The sequence below is a fragment of a genome, unplaced genomic scaffold (assembly GCF_019419815.1).
Source record: "Pyrus x bretschneideri cultivar Hongxiangsu unplaced genomic scaffold, Pyrus_bretschneideri_v1 Contig132, whole genome shotgun sequence".
Classification (NCBI taxonomy): Eukaryota; Viridiplantae; Streptophyta; class Magnoliopsida; order Rosales; family Rosaceae; genus Pyrus; species Pyrus x bretschneideri.
This window is the reverse complement of record NW_025999427.1, coordinates 29,343-54,069: the sequence shown is the minus strand read 5'-3', so window position 1 is coordinate 54,069 and position 24,727 is coordinate 29,343. Positions and strand designations below refer to the sequence as shown.

The 24,727-nt window shown below is 35.2% G+C and overlaps 1 protein-coding gene across 1 annotated transcript; it reads left to right on the top strand.

The window, feature by feature from the left end:
• Positions 1-15,121: 15,121 nt before the first annotated feature.
• On the top strand, positions 15,122-17,948 carry LOC103932961. The gene is made up of 3 exons (XM_009342613.3): positions 15,122-15,463; positions 15,567-15,656; positions 17,741-17,948. Exons 1-3 carry the CDS (start codon positions 15,200-15,202, stop codon positions 17,816-17,818), a joined length of 432 nt encoding a protein of 143 aa, XP_009340888.1. The 5' UTR covers positions 15,122-15,199; the 3' UTR covers positions 17,819-17,948.
• Positions 17,949-24,727: the final 6,779 nt, after the last annotated feature.

The window sequence follows — 24,727 nt, the reverse complement described above, 5'->3', positions numbered from 1 at the left end:
GGGGACGAATTGGACAGTTTTTTTTTTTTTCTTTTCTGCTTCTTCATTTTCTTCTTCTTCCTCCTTTTTCTTCTTCCTTCTTCTTCCTTTTTCTTCTGGGTTGTGGGGATGAACTGGACTAGTGTGACAACCCGTTCCAAATTTTACATTTTTATTTTATTTTAAAAGCATGAATTTACGAAAATGCCATAGAGGCAAAGATTTTGACTTATGTTGACCATTGTCTAGAGAGACGTATAACTTATTCTTTTAACATATTCTCGTAGTACTCGTGGAAGTGAACGCATAGGCGAAAGCCGTTTGCGAGTCCGGATTATAACGGTATAGTTATGGACGTTTGAAAATGGCTATTTAAAGTTTAGTTATAAATTATTTGAATTCCCACCTTGTGGGAAAGTGGCCAATCTGATTTTAGGCACAAATAGGAAGGAACCAACTAAATTAGAGGGAGAGGGTGAGACCCAATCAAAAATAGAAAGAAAAAAAAAAAATCCAGCTTTCCCGTGGGTTTTTCCCACTTGCGACCACCCATTTTCCAAGGCCGATTCCGGCCAACTCCGGTGGAGTTTGTCGATGCCACCAACACCATCTTGAAGCTCTCATTCCCCTCTACAAAACCCATCCAAGAACCACCTTGATTAACCATGGGATGTGGCGGTTTGAGGTCACGAAAGTTGACGAAAATCAATGGTGCTCCGGCCACCCTTTTCGATTTTCCGGAAAATCGGCAAAGCGATGGCCGATGCCACCACTTGGCCTTTGTAGCCCATCATCCCAGGAGCAAAACCCAACCAACTTTGACCCCGTTGGACCACCGTAGACGACGAATCGACGTCGGGAAGTTTTAGGCACCCGTCGGCTTTGTGGGCAACATTGACCATCTTCCGTCCACTTTTGGACTTCGTGCCAGGTATGAAAGTTGCTCCACTCACTGAGATATTCATTTCTGTGAAGTTTGAGAATTTTTGGAAATAGTTGGATTTTCCGACGAGTCGGGGCGGCCGACCGCCACCCGCGGCGGCACGTGAGGCGGCGCATGGCCAGTGAGCCGCCAATGCTATTTTTAGGCTATGTCGAATGTCTTGAATTCAGTTTTGTTATTTGAATGACATAGGTTGATTGTTGGAACCTAAATTCGTTACAATACGTTGCTTGATGAAAATGTGAATCGACGATCCGACCGTTGGATCGTCACCAAACTTGGATACATTATAATATGTAATATTTAAAGATCATAGGAATTTATCGATCGGGAATCCGACGTACAGATCTTTCCGAATTAAATTTGTAAGTTAGAAAAATAAATGTTCACGTCCACTTGGTTTTGGGCAAATGGTGGAGATCCAACCGTTGGATCGTAATGAAATTTTAATATGTTGATCTAGAAACATATTGTGGATCATTGGGAGTTACGAATTGGAAATCTGATATACGGATATTCCGGGTCAAGTTATATAGGGTCGTAGACCTTACCATCGATCTTTGATCGACTGTTGACATGTGGTCAATGGATCTCAAACTATTTTAGAATGCCTTTGAGGTTGTGTTTTATGTGAATTACGTATTCTACGGATAAGAATTCTGAGATGTAATTTGATAATTGGTCACAAGGACCAATCATTCAGGACGCCTCGATGCGTGCACTAGAGAATCATAGCGTGGACTCCAAGTGAGTGCATCTTTTCCTTTTTATCGTACATATTATTGAGAGTTCTATCAACACTTTTAAATTGATTAGGTATATTACTTTCTTATATAATTATTGTGAATGCTTGAAGTACTATATGAACTACAAATGGCTTGATCCTTGTTTAGGGTACGTAGGCAGTCTAACGAGACGTTAGATGTAGCCATAATATATTTGAGACAAATGCCTTATTTGGGAAATTGAGTAATGCGAAGGAAATTGGTAAAGGCAAGTTTTAGTTTTGTGAATTAGTTAGTTAATTAGTGTTAATTGGGTTGTCATGGATAATTATCCCTGAAAATAAGTAGTTTGGGAGTAGGGCGTTATGGATTGTACATTTCACACTGTATTGTTTATAATTGAAACATGGTTGAGTATTAGATTGCATCATGGTATATCCATATGTATATTACTTGCCTATAATTATTGGGAATGCTTCAAGTGCAAAGGTGAACGCAGGACACCCAGGTAAGCTTCAGGTGAGTACATGTCGATGTTAGTGATGGTAGTGAGTACGATTGTGTTGAGATATAGTATAGCTCATAAACCTGCACCCCGGTGTTAGTGCTCTCGCCCGTGGCCAGGGCACAGTCCTTCACGTGATGTTCACCTCCCGCACCTTATGCTCACCTTGGATCCAAGGTAGGTGCACAGTCCTGTCGTACAGACCACTTTAGGTGGTTCCGACTCGTGTGCAGGTATACTTATTGAGCTATTGGTTAGCCATGATTGATGAGATATGGATAAGTCGTACAGGTCACTATAGGTGACTCCGACTTATATGCTAGCCATGATTGATGAGGTATGGATAAGTCGTACAAGTCACTATAGGTGATGAGGTATGGATAAGTCGTACAGGTCACTATAGGTGACTCCGACTTATATGCTAGCCATGATTGATGAGGTATGGATAAGTCGTACAGGTCACTATAGGTGACTCCGACTTATATGCTAGCCATGATTGATGAGATATGGATAAGTCGTACAGGTCACTATAGGTGACTCCGACTTATATGATAGCCATGATTGATGAGATATGAATAAGTCGTACAGGTCACTATAGGTGACTCCGACTTATATGATAGCCATGATTGATGAGATATGGATAAGTCGTACAAGTCACTATAGGTGACTCTGACTTATATGTTAGCCATGATTGATGAGATATGGATAAGTTATGCATGTCATTTTAGATGACTCTGGCTGACATATAATTTTGTATTGATTAAGTTCATTTGGCCTATTTATTAATGCATGGTGGAGTTGATGGCAAGCCGTGGTTTTGGTCATTTCTGAGTATGGTTTGGATATATGTATATGTGTTGTACTGTCTTATAGGAAACGATAAGGGAATTACAGTGAGGGGTTATTACTGTTAGAAAGGTAATAGTTTTGGGAAGCTTGGTTTTACTGCTTACTCACACTTTTTGTTTTGTATCCCTTCAGGTTTTAACTGCTGAGTTCGTATCGACATGGATATATATAACTAATCTTAGTATTGGTGGCTACTTTTAAGGGTATGATTCTTACCCACACTACTATACCTTACTTATGCTCTGACATAGCGTGTGAAATGGGTTCATCCCCACTCGTAGCGCACTCTGGTATTTAGACACTTTTAGATTCAAATTTATTCACTTTTTATACACTATCACATTTTATGGCTTCGTCACCTTCCAGGTGTCGGACAGCACAGCTCGATTCAGGGTCTAAGTGGACTTTCTGGGTCGGGGTGTGTCAGGTGACCAATGAATCGGCTTAAATATACGTACCATTCAATTTCTTAAGTGTTATACGTACAAAATAAATAAATTTAAATCTACTTAATAAATATATATATAGACACACACCATTGAACTTGATGGGATATGAATTCTACGAAACTAATTTCAATGATCCAACCATCAAACTTGTTTGTATATGCTTCGAGATCGCATCAGCATAAAATCACAAAAAACAAACTTTCAGAGATCAAGCAACGAGACAAAACTTTTTAACGGTTATCAAAGGAAAATCATGATTTAATGGTTATTTTAACTCCGATTTTGATGATTTTTTTACAGCTACACTCCTTGACCCTATATGAAAGCAATGAATGAACTCAATCTTCAATTTAAAATATTGACACTAGTGGATACCACAAAATTTTATGTTATACTTAATGAAAGTATGAATAAACTCTTAAGTGTTAGTGAATCTATTGTTTTGATGGGATACACATTCTACAAAACTAATTTCAACGATTTAACCGTCAAACATGTTTATATATACTTTGAGATCGCATACGCCAAAAATTGCAAGAAACAAACATTGAAAGATCAAGTAATGGGATAAACGAAAAATCATGTTTTAACTGTTATTTTAACTCCGATTTTGATGATTTTTTACAACTACACTCATTGACCCTATATGAATACAATGAATGAATTCGATCTTCAATTTAAAATATTTACACTAGTGAATACCACAAAATCTTATGTTATATATACTTAATGAAAATATAAATAAACTCTAAGTGTTAGTGAATTTATCGTTTTGATGTGATACACATTCTACGAAACTAATTTCAACGATTCAACCATCAAACTTGTTTATATATGCTTCAAGATTGCATACTTCAAAAATTGCAAAAACCAAACATTCAGAGATTAAGTAACGGGACAAAACGTTTCGACGGTTATCAACGAAAACAATCACAATTTAATAGTCATTTTAACTCCGATTTTGATGATTTTTTTACAGCTACACTCGTTGACCCTATATGAATACAATGAATGAATTCGATCTTCAATTTAAAATATTTATAGTAGTGGATAACACAAAATCTTATGTTATACGTAATGAAAGTATGAATAAACTCTCAAGTGTTAGTTAATCTATTGTTTTGATGAGATACGCATTCTACGAAACTAGTTTCAATGATCCAACCGTTAAACATGTTTGTATATACTTCGAGATTGCATACGCTAAAAATTGCAAAAAAAAAAACATTCAGAGATCAAGTAACGGGACAAAACTTTTCGACGGTTATCAACGAAAAGTCATGATTTAACAGTTATTTTAACTCCGATTTTGATGATTTTTTACATCTACACTCCTTGACCCTATATGAATACAATGAATGAACTCGATCTTCAATTTAAAATATTTACACTAGTGGATATCACAAAATCTTATGTTATACTTAATGAAAGTATAAATAAACTAAGTGTTAGTGAATCTATCGTTTTGATGAGATATGCATTCTACAAAACTAATTTCAACGATCCAACTGTCAAACTTGTTTGTATATGTGTCAAGATTGCATACGCCAAAAATCGCAAAAAGAAAACATTTAGAGATCAAGTAATAGGACAAAACTTTTCAACAGTTATCAATGAAAAATCACGATTTAACGGTTATTTTAACTCCGATTTTGATGATTTTTTTATAGCTACACTTCTTGACTCTGTATGAATACAATGAATGAATTTGATCTTCAATTTAAAATCTTATGTCATGATGATCGATGAAAATTGAGGATTTTGTAAAAGGAATAACATGCAAGCTTTAAGTTTCATTGGCAAGGTTTAAACTTTTGAGAAAGGCTTCACAACCTTGAAAACAAAACTCTTTCATTTTGCATATCCTTGCACATTTAATATTTTGTAATAGACTAATAGTGTACGGATGTTTGTTTATTAGGCTCTTATTTTCGAGTGTGGATGTAGCATTTAAACGACAAATGTGTTTTAATGTTTTGAAGTAATATTTATGGTATGTGCAAATTTAAGAAAAAAAAAAAATTTTTCTTAACAGGTCGAGTCACTTTACCCGTTGGGTCGGGTCCTTTTTCCTTTCCTGACAACCAAAACCACAGCCCCACCCACGCCTCCTCTGACACCCTTCTTCCTCTTGAAGCCCCATGAAGGAATCAATGACTTAGCTACAGCCCCGCGTTTTTCTTCTACAATCCGAGCCTATACAATCAGCAGCCACAATGTCATTCACAATTTTTCTCGCAAGGGCCCGCCAAGATGTTGTCCACAATTGCTACTGCTACGATCTAGATGAATACGATCTTTGCGGTCTTTGGATCTGAAGTTGCTGGCGAGAAAACTTTCGTTGTTCCCTGTCGAAGATGAACACGAACCAGAAAAAGTAATTTTTCTTATGTTAAGAACAACTAGAAAAATTATGAAACCCCTTTTACTCCCATAAAATCAAACAAAAATACAACCTTGAGGGGCCAAAAATTAACCCTCTAAACTAATTTTTTTCTAAGAAAAAAAAATTTAGCTAAACAATGAGAAACTAAAACGAGATGGGTTTGGGCTACAGGTGGTGCCCAATTGAAACTAGAATGAAAAGAGAAGAGAAGGGATAGAAAAGGGAGATAGTTTTTGTGTTTAATTAATTTTAATTTTGTTTAGAAATTTTTTTATTAATTTTATAATTTGGAGAGTGGGCCACGTACTTACCACATCATCACTTAACTATGCAATTGATAGAAAATTTAACAGAGGTCTAATATTGTAACAAATTCATAGGATTCGGTATGACATTGCAACGTTTAAAATATAAGGTATGAGAATGTGATGCGACCCATACTTAAGGTGGTTTTGTGTAATTTACCCTATTTATTGACATATTTAGGGCTTTGTGGCATAAGTTGTAAATATCTTATAAGCATAGGTCATTTATTTACCAACATGGCAGACTATTTGAATTTTGGGTTTTATTTGGATATTTAATATGAAGTGGATTATTGTCTAGACAATAACAGTTACAAGGATCTATATCTAAACAACCCAAATATCAATTGTCTGGTTTTATCAATCCTTTTAATATTTTATTTATTTTTCTACTCTTTCTCTTGCCTCTGTGCCACGTTTTCATCTCTCATCAAAACTCCCACTTTATCAGTCTCTTACTCTCTCTCATCCCTTCCGTTTCAATTTCTTTTCTCAGAAGCCAAGTCGTCTTCCACATAGCTCCGATAGCACATTGACAAAATTGCAAGACTTTGTTTGCTTCTCAAATCCATGTTCTCATCACTCCACCACATCACCGTTCTCTCTTTTCCCCCTCCCTCTTCTCATCAGATCTTTGATGTACGGTCCCAAAGATAGAATTGGGAAAATCGTAAAGTTTTGTTACGGGAATTATTATAATGTATGTATTCGTGGTATTGAGAGTTTATATTATTTTTCGGAAATTTATATTAATTTATTTGAGTTCAGTTTTAAATTAAACTGCTTACGAGGTTTAAAGTTTGGAAATTAACTATTTAAAATCCGTAGACCTTTTTAGGTCACAATTTATATTTTGAATAGGGCTTGAACTCACAAAAGCGTAGGCGCAAATCGTTCGTGAAACGGAGTTATAACGAAAGAGTTATTAACGTATAAAATCAGGGCTATTTTTGTAATTTTATTTACATTTAGAAGGCTCCAGAAATCTGGAGCCATGAATTGTGCCATGTGTGTGGCTATGATTGAAGAGAAAAAAATAAATGATGGATGGTTGTGATTAAAAGAAACGAATAGAAAGGAGGGAAAGGAGGAAGCAATTGAGGAGGGGGTGACCAATGGGGAGAGAGAATGGGGAGGAGAAAGGAGAGAAAAAAGAAACGGAGGATGGGGACTCGGGTCTTGGTGACCCGACCCGATCGGCACCGTAATATTTCCGACGGGTTTTCACCCCTTTTTCCAGTGAATTACATCAAACAACCACTTGGAAGCCCTTCCACGACCTTCCCTCTTCCTATGACATCCCAAAAATATAGGGATTTGGACTTTAAATTGGGAGAAACTGCACGGTGGGGTGCGGCGGGTGTGTGTTTGAATCAACTAAATCTAAAGCAAGCTACATCGATCTCCACCACCATTAGACTCCCCTTGAGGTCTAGAACAAAGCCCAAACAATGGTAAGGGCAGCGGAGCACCGGAAGTGAAGTTTTGGGGCCACCCATTTATAGGGTTTCCGACGGGATCGAGGCAAATTGGAGCCTTTCCAGGTAAAATTGAACTTGGCCGCAGGTATAAAGTTTGCTCTACTCTTTGAGATCTTCATTTCTGTAATTTTTCAGAATTTTTAGAAATAATTGAATTTTCCGGCGAGCAGGGGCGGGCGACCGCCATCCGTGGCGGCGGGTGTGGCGGCGCATGGCCAGGGAGCCGACATTGTGTTTTTATGCGAATTTCGTTATTCTAATTATGCTTTTGAGACCTAACTGTTGTGGTTTGAATATTAATACGATTGTGGTATATGTTGGATTAAATGAATATATTTGGATTTGGTTTGAATTTTTGGAAATGTAAACTACGAATGGCTTAATCCCTGTTTAGGGTACGTAGGTACGAGACGTTAGACGCAACCATACAATAAGTGAGATTAAATAAATGAGACAAAGCTTTGATTGAGAAATTGAACTAAGTAAGGAGTTTGGAATTTTATTATAAAAGGAAATCTTATGTTTTGTATATATAAATTCTAGTTATAAATTGTGTGAACGTTTAATAAATTAAGCAGGAAATTCTGTAATCATGGTAATTGGACAATTGAGATTGATCTCTTGTTGGGAATTAGAGTGAATATGAAGGTATTGGTGTTAAAGTAAAAATATAAACGTATGTTTTGCTAAGTAAGCTTGGTGGATACTTATGTGAGTAGTTAGGATTTTTTTTTAAAAAAAATAAAGTGTACTGGTAATAAATCAACTAGGAGAATTGAATTGGTCCTATCATTTGAACTATTTCCCGAAAATAAATATTTTGGGGCCAGGGCATTACAACATTTAACAAATCAATAATTAATTTGTTATATACACTTATGTGTAAAATCATTTTCGTACCTTCTTTGTAGTGGAATCTATATAACTGTTTTTTTTTTTTTTTTTTTTTTTTTTAATTTTTTTTTCAGACGTGCAGTTTTTTATGCTCATCGTCATATACTTGTCCTCCAATTTCTGCCATAACGATTTAGTTGATGTTTCTCGCATAACAAAACACTTTCGAGGTTTTGCAAGACATACAAATAGTAGAGCATGCCATTTGATTAAATTTATTTCCCTCAGCTTCTTCCATAGCCTCCGGTTTGTCTTCTAAGATTGTGTCCAAATCTTGTTGAGCCTCCGTATCTTTAACCTCAATTGCCACATACCAAAGTTAATTGTTCCATCGTACTTTTTGACTTCGAATTTAGCATTTTAAACTGTGATTCTTGCCAAACGCAAAATTATGACTCTGGCAAAGGATGTACGGTATTCGATCCAGTTTCGGCACCTTTTTTATCCCACAAATCATCAACGAAAAGCTCTAATACCAAGATATTAGTAATGGTCCTTGATGGGTAGAAGTTTTAACACTGTGACCGAATATTGTTTTTGAGCCATCACACCAAGATATTGATCCCAATACAAACTGTAATATGCCTTAATTATGGTTCCCACTCATTCTCTATAAGCAAGCTAATTATTATTATTAACTAGCATTTGTCTACACACTTTGTGTGTATGAACACATTGTTTTAGAAAATGAGAATGAGAGAGGGAGGGAGAGAGAGAGTGAGAACATGGGGGAGTGGGAGGTCTTTGTTTTTCGTTTTTTTATTTTTTTTATTTTTTTTAATATTGGAGTTATTTTAATATCACATGTATGTAAGGCTTCAATAAAAAAGAGAGTAAAATTTGGACTTGTGAAATTACATTATTGCCCATCATTTTTTTTTTGTGTGATAGAAGATTAAGTAGTCTTTTCACCCTCTTTTGGTTGACAAAGAGGGTTTCATTAATTAGTAGAGATTATTATTAACTAGCATTTGCCTACACACTTTGTGTGTATGAACACATTTTTTAGAAAATAAGGAGAGAGAGAGAGAGAGAGAGAGAGAACGTGGGAGGAGTGGAAGGTTTTTGTTTTTGGTTTTTTTTTATTTTAAATAAATATTAGAGATATTTTAACATCACCTATATGTGATGCTTCAATAAAAAACAGTAAAATTTGAACTTGTGAAATTACATTATTGCCCATAATTTTTTTTGTGTGATAGAATACTAAGTTGTCTTTTTACCCTCTTTTGGTTGACAAAGAGGATTTCATTAATTAGTAGAGATCAGTAGAGATAATTCAAAATTATATCTACATATCCATATTTAAAATTATATCGTGATTGAGCGTATGCGGAACAACACTAGTAGTTAAGCAACACAAGATGAGAAAACTTATTCAAGTTGTTTCAAGATTTTTTTGGATGTAAGTTGTTGCTATTCAACAGCTGAATGTACATAAACATAGTTAGTTATGGAGAATGAATTTATATTTCGAATTTGTCATCGTTGCTTAATTAATGGTTTTATATATCTTTCTTTCTTTCTTTCTTTTTACCTGATAGTTATTTGATTTTCCTTTGAATATATAATCATGTATGTATATATTTTAATATATTAAAGGTTGGTTAATTCTTGATGACGAATGAATTTTGTGATGAAATGTTTAACTTGATATAATTTTACTAATTAAAAATATTATAATGTATTCTACACCCTTTTTTTTTTTATTTTTTATTTTTTATTTGGAAGCTATTCTACACCTTGTTAACTGGCCTTATTCATGTTCCTGTTGTAACTATTAAGCCTCGTTTTAAAATATTGACATATTTGTACTGCGAAATTCATAATCTGATATTTTTTTCTAGCTTAGACATGATCTGATATTTGGTTCTGCTAAACTTTTGAACAATTTGGAATTGGTCTTTTGATAGATGGAGCGATCTATTCATATATTATTAAGCAAAATATTTCATTTGCTTGTTGGTTTTTTGGTTCCTAAGAAAATGAAATATTATATTCATACATTCATTTTGGTTCATAAAAAAGTTGTAATCTTGTTTTGCTGTTTAATTTATGATCTTTTGTTGTTTAATTTTGCCTCTCAATCTGATTAATTGAATTATTTTCATCTTTACCTTCTATTTGTTAGTAAGAAAGATACGAGAGAGAAACTAGATTGTTTTGATACTTTTGTTTTGGTGTCCTAAGAAAGTTGTAATCCTTTTTGCTGCTTAATTTTGTCTCACAATCTTGCCAATTAAGATATTTTCATATTTGCTTTCTGTTTGTTAAGTAAGAAAATACGAGTGGGAAATTTCGTGTTTGATAAATTCGTTTCATGTTTTACTTTCTGTTTGATTTCTAAGAAAGTTAATGAGTGCTTTATATGCCGCTGCCAACTGCAGCAGTGTGTTGAGAAAGTGGCAATTCTATCCACTAAGGGGACACATGAAAATCAAAGATCACAAGGGGTTGCTAGTACGTAGATCCTTGTTAGCTTCACTTTAGGAGCTTGTGAGATCCCGTATTTTTAGAATTCATTATGGATATTATTTTTATGGAGAAATTAGGTTTCTATCCTTCTTTTTGCTACTTCATTGATTAAAATTCTATTCCTTTTCAATTTTTGATCAAGGTCCTTGGGTATTAATAACATCATTAATTATTTCAATAATAAATACTTTTTATTTTTAAATATATTCCCTTAGTGTTACAAATGTTACAATTAGTATATTTATATTTATGACTAAATTTTTTATCTTATATTTTTATTTTTATTTTGTACCCATTTTTAATTTGCAAACCTTTTTTTAATTTGTACCAATTTTCTTTTCAGTTTTAATTTGTACCCATATATTAATTTCTTTTTGTGCCCATATTTTTTAAAGTTTTATTTGTATTTGTGCCCATATGTTTACCGTCACGTGACATTGTATAATTAATCAATGATAGAAAAATTACATATGGCATATTTATGTTTTATGGCTAAACATTGTATCATATATTTATATTTTTAGTTTGTACCAACTTTTAATTTGCAACCTTTTTTTAAATTTGTAGTATTTTCTTTTTAGTTTTTATTTGTACCCATGTATTAATTTCTTTTTGCTCCCATATATTTTAAAATTTCATTTGTACTCATAATTTTTTAAACTTTTATTTGGACCCTAATTTATTTATTATGTACCCATTCTTCTTTATTAATGTACCAATTTGTTATATGTGAAATGTACCCATTTTTTTAACACTATGGATATATTATTTTGCCATTTATTATTTCCTATTATTACATAGTTTTTATCCATTTATTCAATCAAAATGTTTGAATCTTTTTATTGTAGCCATTTATAATACTATTATAATGATGGATTTTAAATTTATAGGATTATAAAACTCATAAAATATCAAACAATTAATGTCAAAACTATAAAAATATAAATATTAATGAGGTGTACAAAGTTAAGGGATTTTGATCAAACTTTGAATACCATTAAGGTTTTTGTCAAAGAGTGTTAAGGACTAGGGACCGCATCCAAAGTATCTCTATTTTTATTTGGGATGAATTATTGATGCTTAGTAAGCATTCAAGTTGGAGACGTGTTATGCTATGCACATTCACACCTCATAACCATTATGACTAAGCTATTAAATTGGAGGGATTAAAGGGGGAGGTGTCACAATTTTTACATTCGGTGGACAAGTGTGACTAGTGTTTTTACTAGTAGGTGTTGTCAAAATAAGGGGAAAAGCTATCCTAATTTGGAACCAAGCATAGTTAGTCACCATTTTCTTATGCAGGACATGGAGATAGCATGAGTGGTGGCACAACCCATGCAAGCAATCTTTTTAGTCTAACAATTCATATACTTATATGTGGCTTATTCTCCTCTCAATATTTCTTATATAGTGTATTAAATTGATATTCTTTTCCTGACTCCCTAAGTTTTGGAACCGACACTTTCTAGTATAAGTAGGTTTCCATATCATTTATTTCAACCATGACTTTTGTTTGTGGTTTTGAGTGGTTCGTGGGAAAGAAAAGAAATTATGGGGAATAGAGATAGGAGAACAGAGAGAGAGACCAGTACATTAGATGAAATTGCATGCGACTGCATGCAAAGAAGTGCAGAGTGAAAGAAATACAGAAAAGAGAAGGAATAAGGGATGCGAATCAATAGGTTGGTTGTCTTGCCGAACTTCTGATAATCAAGGTGAGTGGTTTATGTAATATATTTAAAAGTTCTTATTTTTAGATAACATGAAAACCACAAATTATCATGGAATTTATTCTATTTTTAAATATCTCTCTATCTCAAGTCAAGCATGTTAGCTTTCAAGAAATGTTTTGATGAGTGTATATATATACGTTTTATGTGGAATTACTTGAGATTCTTCATGGAGCATGAGAACTTTGGTATTGCATTACTCCGAGGGATAAATGTAAATTGCATACGGGACATTAGTAGAATGGCCATTACGGGTCACGTGGTGAATTACAATCTATGAAGGATATAATGAACACGTGAAGGGAATGATGTGTTATGGAATTATGTGGCTAAAAAGCTTTGATATTATTATTGTATTTCCTAGAATGACTAAAACGGCATCGCTTGACTAGCATATTACATATTCTACACACCGAGAAACAGTGGTTGTTGCTCACCCCTCACTCTTTTATATTTTTCAGATGAGTTATTCAGTAAGACATGTGCTAGACGAGCTGAGATTGTGTTAGATAAGAGATTTAAGGATTTTAATTTATTTTGTACACCTTGTAAGGATTTTGAAGTTATTTTTATAAGAAAAGTTTGTTTTTTATTTTATTTAAATTTTAGCTCGCGCGCCGAGTGTATTGTTTATTTTTCTGCTGATTCTGGGTCCGGAGCATGACAGAGCTACTATGTCGATTCTTATGCTGAGGAAAAAAAAAGGATAAGCATGAGTGTTGCTAGAGTTTTATTAACATTTGTAAAATTGCTTAGAGTTTCATTAATGTTTGTACACATTGGATTATTAATATATGTGTTGTAATTTTTCTTCACAGGACAACATGACGAGGATCAAGATAGAGAATGAGGTTCCTCGATTTCCCATCCACCCTCCAACTGAGGGATCCCCTGCCTTCGGATAGTCAAGGCAGAATGCGACTAAAAATATAGCGTCGGGTATTGTTTACTAAGAAGAAATCTAGATAATGGAGAGGAAGTAGAGGCAGCACCACAACTACTCCTACCTTCGACACAAGCGAGAGAGAAAGTTCATGTTCACCTCCAGGAATAGCCACTCAGCAACAACTACCCCTCCTCCTAAAAAAGTGAGAGAGAATGCTGGAATTTGAGAACATAGAGAAGATATTCATGTTCAACCCAGGAACAGCCACTCCAATAACGACTATCCATGCCCCCGAGGCAAGCAAGGCATAATCATAGCGAAAGATTAACGTGGAATTTGGCCCACTAGATAGCAAATTCAGAAGACGGGGAACAGTCAGCCACTCCAACAATTAACTTCTACTGACAAGAGAATATGCGACTCCTCCACCAGATGATGGTGCAAAACCTCCACAACCCTAAAAGCTGACTTCGTGAGGGACCTCTGGTGCTGCATAACTAACCACTTGGGTTGCAGCTTGGCCTTGGGATATGTGCAACAATAATACTCGAGTTGAATTCCGTTAACACTATCCTTTCTAAAAGTTTGAAACAAAAGCGTAGTCGTGCATTCAATGAAATTTGAAACCTTTTCGTACAATTTGAATTCCGTTAACAGAAGCACCATAAATCATAAAAACTCTCATCCTCACAGCTCTAGTTAACTGCCACTTGTTTATTTAAACAGCTTATCGATTAATACCATTATCCTCCCTATTGTCCTCGTTTTCAACCTCATTTTCTTCGTCGTCATTGTCGTCATCTGAATCTTCATAAGAATCACTTTCAACTGGTAGATGACATTTATAAGATTTTTGCTTCCAGTGTTAATCATTACAATTCAATAATTTCTTGACCTACAATCATTGGTCATAATATGTTTGCCAATCCATTATAGTCTGAGGGATTTCGAGCGTTCAAGCTAGAGCATACAGTAATAATGGTCCTCGATGAGTTGTAGTTGTTGAACTCAGTGATCGAATATTGTTTTTGAGTCACCAAACTAAGTTTCTAAATGCATCAGTAACATAATATAGACATTCATTTTTTAACAAACCTAAGCAAACAACTGAAGAATGATATTCATCCGCAAAATGGTAAGCAAACAGAGTATGTACTTAATACCAACATAATATATTCAGTATAAATATTTGATATAAACTTTTTTTTTTTATTTTCTTTTTTTATGCAAACGATAGCATTTTAGTGGATTAAAAGCCCTGTAAGGCTATTTGTATATATGACTTACATTCGCGATTGAGTTTAAAATGCTCCTAATTTATTTCGATTCATAAATTATATTTTTATATTTCGTTTGACCTTGCTCAGAATACAATGAGATCAAAATTAAAAATTAAAAATTAAAATTGAAAATCCCACTTACAATGCTCTAATATGTCATAAAAATTAGCAGACAAATAAAAAACATGGGCTAGGCCGAGTCGCTGACACTAAGCCTAAAGATGGTCCGGCCCGAGAAAAAGTTACACAGCTTCCGGTGCAGAAGACCAGAGAATTGGGCCAGTCCCACTTTGCTAAGCATTCGGAATCATGGCTATTGCAGCAGCAGCGACGGCGACAATGGCACTGGCGGCAAGGCCAGCCTCGAATTTGTTGCTAACAACACGCAGGGCGAGGTGGGTCTTCACCCCTTTTGCCGTTTCTTCTTCTTTCTCTTCTTCTTCTTCAAAGCCTTCAAGAGCACTCATTCTCTACTCCAAGCCCGGATGCTGTTTGTGCGATGGCCTCAAAGAAAAACTTCAGGCCGCTTTCTTACTTTCCGGTCCTGAGTCCCTCCACGACGTTGATTTTCAGGTAAGCCCATCAAGGTTTTTTTTATCTTTACTAACATTTACAATCTGAAGTTTTTTGTTTTTCTCTGTTTGGTAATGGAGTTTTCAGTGTTGGTTTTGTTCAGGTAAGGGATATTACAAGCAATCCAGAGTGGGAAAGTGCTTATCAGTTTGAGATACCAGTGTTGGCCAGAGTGTTATCTGATGGCACTGAGGTTTGTTTCTTCTATTTAGTTTGTTGGGTTGGCCTTAATTTGAAGATTAATTTGTGCAATGTGCTGGTTTTGCATTGGAAAATCTCACAAATTCAGTAACATATTTGTTCTGCTAAGTCACTTGGAACTTTTACTGTATTATTGTTTAAATAGAATACCGGGGGTATTATTCAGGTTGGGCAATGTTACTCAATTACATGGTAACATTGAACTTCTGTTCATGAACCTATGTTGGAGGCTTGGAACTAACTCGTTTTCTGTGAAGAATGCATTAAATGCAAAACATGCATATGAAGCTGTCGTACTGAGTTTATGTGTGCTTTCCGTGAATTTTAGAATAAACAAGGAAACTGGAAAATGAAATCACACAAGGAATGTAATTTAGGCAAACTATCGTGGCCAGACCCAAGCCTAGGCCAGACCTTAAGCAACTATGGCAGGTTTGGTTTCAGAAATCCCAGTTGGACTTTAGCTCGGGCTGAATAAGGGTTGAGGTACCTGTTAAGCCTGATAGGCTGATTCATATCGTAACATGAGGCCTACTTCCAAAGTAGACTTCTTTCCTTCCGTACGTATTTTGTTATTAGTTTAATTTCTTGTCTTAATATCATTGTTCAACTTATCTTATTTTATTTAGTAATATTATTCAAAATGTCTTATCAACAAATATGTTACGATAATGCTCCCTTTTATTGGATTACTGTATCCTTTATAGTTTATATTGCATTTTTGCTTTCATAATAGTTTTCCAATATCCTGGCGCAATTTCTTAAAGTTTGATGGCCATCATGACACCAAAGACAGAGTTAATATCTTCCTATTGACTGTGAATGGTTGAATCACATCTTTGTTGACGAAGCTATTTTACGGATGGGCTCCATAATGCAGTCATTTGAGAAACAATAAATATGGCATTCAAATAAGATGATTTTAATGCCTGTATGTCTACGATGCGATGAATCTCATAAATTATCTATTATGGGGATTATAATTTTTCAGAATCATATGGCTGAAAGGAATGGACATCCCATTAAATTTTCTGTTTATCAAGTGAACCATTTCATATGATAGTCTGTTGTGTCATAGATTGTGAGCTAGCCCTTATAATTGAGGCAAAGTCTCCATTTCAGTTTGGTTCAATCCTAAGCTGAGTGATTCGTAACTGTAATTTGTAAATGCTACCTAGGGTTCGTTGTCGATTATATTATTTTTGGTTGTTTTGGAACTTTGTTCTGATGAACTTTTTTGTGCAAAAATATCATTCAATACCAGCTGATTAATTAGATGCTGAAACCAATTATCCTTCTTTGAGATTGATTAAAATTGGCATAGGCATCATATGCACATGCAACAATCAGATAATGTGTTCCATTACCCTTTGATATTTTTTTTTACTTTTGAATCGATGTGTACATGCCCTTATCTTTCCATAACTTTTTTTTAGTTGGTCCTCCCAGAGGACGTATACCTTTTGTAATCAATTCTAAAGACATTATTTGCAAATATCATTCTTCGTTTTTGCTTTCTTGCTTTTCTCTTTTCCTGCTGCTTTGAACTGTCTTGTGACACATATGATTCTGACTCTAAATGCCTGCTGACGGATGCAGAACCCCTTTGCTATCTGGTGTCTCAGATTTTTTTTTTCCCTTCTCTTTGTCATAGTTATATGATTAGAGTTTGCATTTTTCCCTCTGCTGTTGTGCATGATTGCGATGATATGGCTTTAGTTGTTAATCTCTTTTCAAGATATATAAATTTTTTGCTTTGCCAAGTATCAAGCAATTACTTTGCTTTAGATAGTGGATTGACTATCAAATCAACACCCAACTCAATACTAGATGGAATTGCGTCTATGAGGTGGCCTATCTTGCTTGAATCATCGCAAGTTTACTTACCCCATTCGTTTCCTTTTAGCATGGCTTAGATATTTTGTAGAGATGGTACAAGACTTGCGCTTGTTTCCTCACTCTGCAATTTGATGATTAGCATGTTAACATTATTTTTCCGAAACAATCTAGAATTTTTTGGTTTCGCGGGTCACACATTTGTAGTTTCATCTGACTAAATATTGTTTTCCCGTTCAGGAAACTCTACCCAGATTATCTCCCCGTCTTGGAGTGGAGCTTGTTCAGAAGAAAATATCTGCTGCCTTGAAACAGTAGCGGGGTTTTGGAGCCCCTTCGTAAAAGTGCGAGTTATTTTTCGTTGAATGTACATCTTTGATCGTTTAAAACTTGTGAGAACTTTTTATCAACGTCGAGTGAATGGTCAGAAAATGTTTCTTTGACTCTCCTTTCCTGATGCCTTTTGTTGTCTTTACATTTGTTTCTGTCAATGAAAAATGCAATTCAATTCCATCACTGCGTATGCAAAGATGGACACTTTTTCCCTTTTTTCTCTTCCTCTGTCGATAATTGGTCCCCGATGGTCTATGGAAGGAGAGTTTAGACTAACGCACAATCAACAGCAATGTGATATTTCTAAAAAGCAAAAAAAAAAAAAAAAAAAAAAAAAAAAAGAAAAAGAAAAAAAGAAAAAAAAAAGCAAGTCGTATGTTTTTTGTATTTGTGTTGCGTTGGTATGAAATTGCATTTAAACCACAACCTGTTAACTGAATGTGTCAAGATATATGAATATATTTGCATAATTATTATTTGGTGTCACTAGCTTGTTAAAACTTGTTTCGCAAATAAACACTAACCTAACCCTTTAAGAAACATGCACTTATTGTGTCAATATAGATCCGCCACGATACAACTCAACCGAAATTCTTAATTTTTTTTGCAGAATCATGTCGCTTGTAATAATTATACGTCTATTTCCATCATCCATAAAAAGAAATAAGAAGAATGTCACTACGTTTCAAAGTTGTATGATTTTTAAAGAACCAGACCAATTTTCAAAGTCTCTGGCTTTTGTTGAAGCAGACGGCTCTGTAGTTGTTAGTTCGATAATACGTAGCAATTGCAGGGTCCTGCCTTACGTGCCCCATTTTGCATTGCAATTAAAGAAAAGGAAAGAAAGCAACTATATTTAACAACGATTTCCCAACTTTGATCTACCACTTTAATGCATTATTGAACCGATAAACTACAATTCATGTAAAGGTTTTCCACACTTTAATTAGTCTCTCTTGCTTTCTCCGAAGAAGACAGATTTCTATCACTTTAATTTCCTTTACATGATCTTCCATTTTCTATATCTTTTTCTAGGGCATTACAAGGTGAGATCATAATCATCATCTTTCAATGAAAGTGATGTATTTATTTTTTCTGAGGAAAAGATAGGTCTAATTCAGATAAAATTCATCTAAATTATGTAAATTGAAGATTCTACTTGAGTCCATAAAGGAAATCAACATTGCTTTACTCAACTTAACTAAACATAGATCTGCATAATTAGGTATCCAGTTAACGACGTTTTTTCAATTAATATATACCACCCAAATAATTTGACATAAAAAACCTTGTAAAGAAAGTATTATAGTTAATACATGATATTATATATAAGGATTAGGTATCTAAAAAACCCCAAAATTTTAGTGACATTCCAAATTTGTCTCAAACTTTTTAAACATTCAAAGTAAGTACCCAACCTATTGAAAATGTCACATTCTTTAAGCGCTAGTGAATTTTTCAAATATAGATTATATTCAAAACCCACCAACTGGGTATATGATGGTGTTAAGCCCCAGTGAATTTTCAAACATTGGTTATATTCAAAACCCATCAACTGGATATATCATGGTCAACATTAATATATTAGTTGTCTGAAAATCTAAATTGCAAACATCGATTATAAAATATGGAACTCAATGATCAAACAGGTATTGAATTGAATTGAAAATGGACCCAAATTGAAAGTAGATCAGAAGAGAAATCTTCTACCATAGAATAGGGTTAAAAATTCAAAGAGTGTTTCAAGGAACTTGTTTTTGCTCACATGATTTCCTCATTCGTCAATTCTTGGCTCATAAAGCTTCAAGTTCTTCTTTGTGGGAAATAAAGATGGTGGTGGCCATATCATGACAGTCCATAACCTTCTTCTCGATGTTGGCAGCTCCAGTTGTAGGTTGGTAGTTTTGTGTTTGGAGGTGATGGCCTAATGGGGTGGTGGTGATCGTTAGTTGGTGGAGGCTATGCTTCCATGACCTTTTATTGATTTTGGAGACAAAGTAAGCCTTAGTTAATTTAGCAAATTTTTAACTGGGGCTTAACAGATATAACATTTTCAATAGGTTAGGTACTTGTTTGAAATGTTTAAAAAGGTTGAGACCAATTTAGAATGACACTAAAAGGTTTGACGGTTTGAGGTACTTAATAAAAAAGAAATACTTTTTAAAGAAATAATAAAACGTACGATGGATTTATTTTTGGTCAAGTTGCTAGTATAAATAAGAAGGAAAATTGAACAAACATCCTAAAGGGAGCAATCATTGATAATATATTGCATAATTATAGTTATCAACTCATCTTTGCTAGTCGCACTTGAAAAAGATGGTGAAAAGGAGGAATTATACGTAAAAGCCCTAGGTCTTGGACATGTTGCAGAACACAAGAAGGTCGATCGATGATGAAGTTTCAAATCACAGAAAATGGAAAAGTAGTGATTATAGTAATGGCTGCTGATATTCTTTGACCAACTACATTTCATCCCTAATACAGTAATACTAATGCATGCTTTTTCAAGTTTGAAGTTAATTATGACTAACTTTTTTTCCTGAATCTGATGAGGGATTAGTTGTTCCCAACACTTCTCAACTTGATTAGTAGCTACAAGCATCAATGATCTAGCTTCTAAATATCTCTTAAGCTTGTTTCTGCTGCTTTAACTTCCCTTTCTTTTTTAAAATGAGGTAATTGGTATTCAGATTTTTCAAAAACAAGTTTTAAGTGGAACTTTCTTTATGGCACACGGTTGTTTAATTTTGCCTTAAAATTAGCAATTTGGACCTATTATAACACATTATAGTCATGTATGAATTGTATTCCTTATGATGAGTCAATTCTCTTTCTTTAAGTGCAGACGTGAGTTATACCAATTGGTTAAGACACTGTGTGACACATTCTGACTCGAAATGTCCACTAGGACTCCGAATCGAGCTGTGCTGGCCGATACCTGGAAGGTGACAAATCCATAAAGTGTAGTGATATGGAAAAATGTGAGTAAATTTAAACTTAAAAGTGCCTAAGTATAAGAGTGCACTGTGAGCGGGAATGAACCCATTTCACCCGTAGTGTCAGAGCATAAGTACAGTACAATAAGATAGGGTGAGAATTATACCAGCAAAGGTAATCATCTACCCCAAGATTTGCCAAGAATCCTCGTCGATGAGAAAGCTCAGCTATTAAAACCTAGAAAGGAGAAAAACAAGAGTGAGTGGGCCTGAAAATAAAGTTTTATAAAAACCTTTCTGAAAACATTGTAACCCCTTGCCATAAAACAAGTATAGTTTCTAAAATATACGTACTACGTATAGTATAAAAATACTTACCATAGCCTGCAAAATCTCAAGAATTCATTACGGCACAGTATCTCGTAACTAAGGGCAGGATATCCAAAATCACAAAATCTCAATAGTAATATAAGTAAAATCAGGTGCTCAAAAAATTTATTCTAGCACACTAGTTGAAGTCGCCTAATGTGACCTATACGACTGAACTGATGCTCATCAATCCATGCTAGCACATGAGTCGGAGTTGCCTAATGCAACTTGTATGATAGGACTGGGTGTAATCATAATATACGCTCTAGTGCTACAATCACGTGAAGACTGGCGTTATTCGCAATCACCTACGAATCGGAGTTGCTTAATGCAACCTGTACGACATGACTGGCACCAACTTGGATCCAAGGCGAGTGTGCGGTGCGAAGGTGAACATACACGTGAAACACTGGCCCTGGCCCTGGGCGAGCACTAACATCGGGGTGCAGCAATGATGAGCGGCCTACATAAATATAAGCATGCCATAATGATTCAATACTTTTAGTCAACATAATAAACTTACCTGCGCATCCCGTAGGATTTGGCATATTTCATAAATTCCATTTCGCTAATTCTTATAAACTTTAGTCTAATCCAGGGGTATGTAAGAAATTATTTTTCAAATGCATAAATGGAAATCATATATATACACTATAAAAAGGAAAAGACCCACTCACCTGAAGTCCGCGCTACAACTCCCTAGCACGAATATTAAGGCGTCTCGAACAATCGTCCCCTAGAACAATGATCAAATCATGTCTTAGAATTCTTATCGATAGAACATCTAACTTACATAAAACACATCCCCAAGGATGTTCTAGAATGATTTGTAACCCATTGACCAAAAATCAATCATTGGTCAAAGGTCGACGATAGGGTTCACAACCCTACGTAACTCAATCTGGAAGATCCGCATCTCTGATTTTCGATTTGTAACTTCCCAAGGGTTTCAATAAGCTTCTAGAACAACATCCTAAAGTTTCGAAATGATCTAATGATCGGATCTCCGCCAATTGCTAAAATTAAGTGGCGGTCAACGTTTTATTTTATGAACTTACAAATCCAATTCGAGAAGATCCATACATCAGACTCCTAATCCATAAGTTCCTACTGTCCTCAAATATTATGTACTATAATGTATTAAATTTTGGTGACGATCCAACGGTCGGATCGTCGATTGTTATAATAAGTGGCGGACCTTAACGAAATTATACCCAAACAATGGAATTCCGTCAATCAAATGTCAAATATGGAATCAGGGCATCCAAATTAGCCTAGGATGGGCAGCTCAGGTCTCGACCCACGCGCTACCACACATGGTGATTGGCCATCTCGACTCGCCAGAAAAATAAACTATTTCCAAAAATTACCAAAATTTTCAAAAATGAAGATCTCAATGAGTAGACAAAGTTTTGTACCTGTGGCCAAGTCCAATTTGGCCAGGAAAAGCTCTAATTTCCCTCGAACTCAACTAAAACCCTAGAAATGGGTGGCTTTGATCTGTCACCTCCGGTGCTCTGCAGCCCTATAGTTGTTTGAGCTTTGTTCCAGGCCCAAAGGGAGTCTAATGGTGGTGGTGATTCACATGATACCATTCAGAAATGGTGGGATTTATCGTTGTTCGGGCTTTGTTCCAGGCCTCAAGGGGAGTTTGAAGAATTTGGTCTCATTGCCGAGGTAGATGAGCATGTCTCCCCACTATGAATTTGTCAGACTATGGAAGAAAACTCGAATTACAAAGGTTGGTCGGGTAGACCATCAATTCGAAGTGTGGGTATTAACGATTTTTAATCGTCACTTGACGGAATTCCTAAAATCCAGGTACGACCCTAAGGTTCGGCCTTTTGCCTTTGTGAATAGGTTAGAGGTTTCCTAGATAAGGTGTTTGGTTGGATAAATTCTTAATCGGTAAGCTTTAGTAACTAAGTTCTCTCAATGAAGTAAGACTTGTTCGAAAAGTCGCAAGGGAAAACTGGTATAGTACGAGAAAGTGGATCGATGGTGTACTCCACTTCACCATTTGGTGATATCTAAGGTAAAATTTGGAGAAATGATGCCAAAGATATGAGTTCTCAAAACGTACTATACTACTTCCTTTCACTACGACGCAAACTAAAAGGTCTTCACAGCTTTCTCTATATTCAAATCGCTCTTATAGTGAAATTTAACTCGTGCTTTAATTGTAGTGTTTGTCGGGTGGCAGTGACCACAAGAATGAATGGTCAAAATGTTCTGGTTACCTGGATGGGTAAAATAGTTAATAGAACTATGAGTTTAAACTATCCTCCAAAAGAGCTTGCTCCTAAGTGTCTACAATTTAGTTTCTTCAGCTCAAGTAGTCACTGTTAATTAGTCTATCAGTCGTGCCACTAATTAACACATATACGATATTTTGATATTGTTCGCTACCCTGAAATTGTGAACCGACGTTCTGGCATAAGGGTATCATTCCCAGATACTAACATGTTTTCGGTATCAGAAATCATACCACCTCAATACTGGTTGACAACTTCTGAATATCGGACAACATTGTTAATTAGTAGCACCACCGTAGGGTGATTATAGGTTAGAGCATGCTCAGGTAGATGGTCTCAAATGATTGGTAAGGAATTGATCCTGAAAAGTGGTTTCAGTAATTCTAGGGAAGACGCTTACTACTTTGGGGATTTCTATTGACCATAGATATAACAATTCGTACTCCTGTGCCTATGCTCATCAAAATGATGAGTATAGCACCAAAAGATATTCAAGAAACTAGTATGCGTGGGAACGTCCAAAAACCGGAAAAGGACTTTGCTAATAATCTACTTTAGAATGGACTTAAACGGAAGTCGATCTTCCTCCTGAAGATCCGGAATGATCACTAGTGTGTTTGAAAAGATTAGTGCTATCGAGGACAAAATGTGACCATCCCTCAGATGTTCTTCCGTCAAGTACTACCACTTTAGCACCACATTGTCGCTTATGACATTTCGGAAATTTCGACGAAAAGTAAAACTTCGCAGGAATCCAAGTAGGTGGTATACTAACAGGTACTGTAGAGGAATCAAAGCCATTTCTGGTTTCATATCTCGAAAGGGTTGGTAAAAATGACTAGATGATAGTAGAATTGGTAGGTATATTCCCCCCGTGATGCACAACTATCAATATAGTAGCCTTGCTTCAGGGCCATCAACTTATCTCAAATCAGGATTTTCCTTGGCAAGGAGGTTCTTCATTTAAATCTAGAGGCGTCCACCAAAACATTCTTCTCTAATGTTAATAAGTTGCCTAATCCACCCAAAACTTAGGAAAACCAAACATTTTTTTATTAGTTGACGAGGTTGCAAAATTCAACATTTAGGCTCAAGAATCAAGAATGCTTACATCATGCATATGATGAATGTAATACTGCCCAAACTTATGCTCTGATACCAAACTGACACACCCCGACCTGAAATGTCCATTAGGACTCCAAATTGAGCTGTGCTGGCCGACACCTGGAAGGTGATGAAGTCATAAAGTGCAGTGATTTGGAAAAATATGAGTAAATTTAAACCTAAAAGTGCCTAAGTATAAGAGTGCGTTATGAGTAGGAATGAACCCA

Excerpts from the sequence above, each read along its gene's own strand:
- LOC103932961 (XM_009342613.3), top strand. The coding sequence starts at position 15,200 with ATGGCTATTGCAGCAGCAGCGACGGCGACAATGGCACTGGCGGCAAGG. Across the intron at positions 15,464-15,566 it reads TCCACGACGTTGATTTTCAG|GTAAGGGATATTACAAGCAA; the intron begins GTAAGCCCATCA and ends GGTTTTGTTCAG. Across the intron at positions 15,657-17,740 it reads TGTTATCTGATGGCACTGAG|GAAACTCTACCCAGATTATC; the intron begins GTTTGTTTCTTC and ends TTTCCCGTTCAG.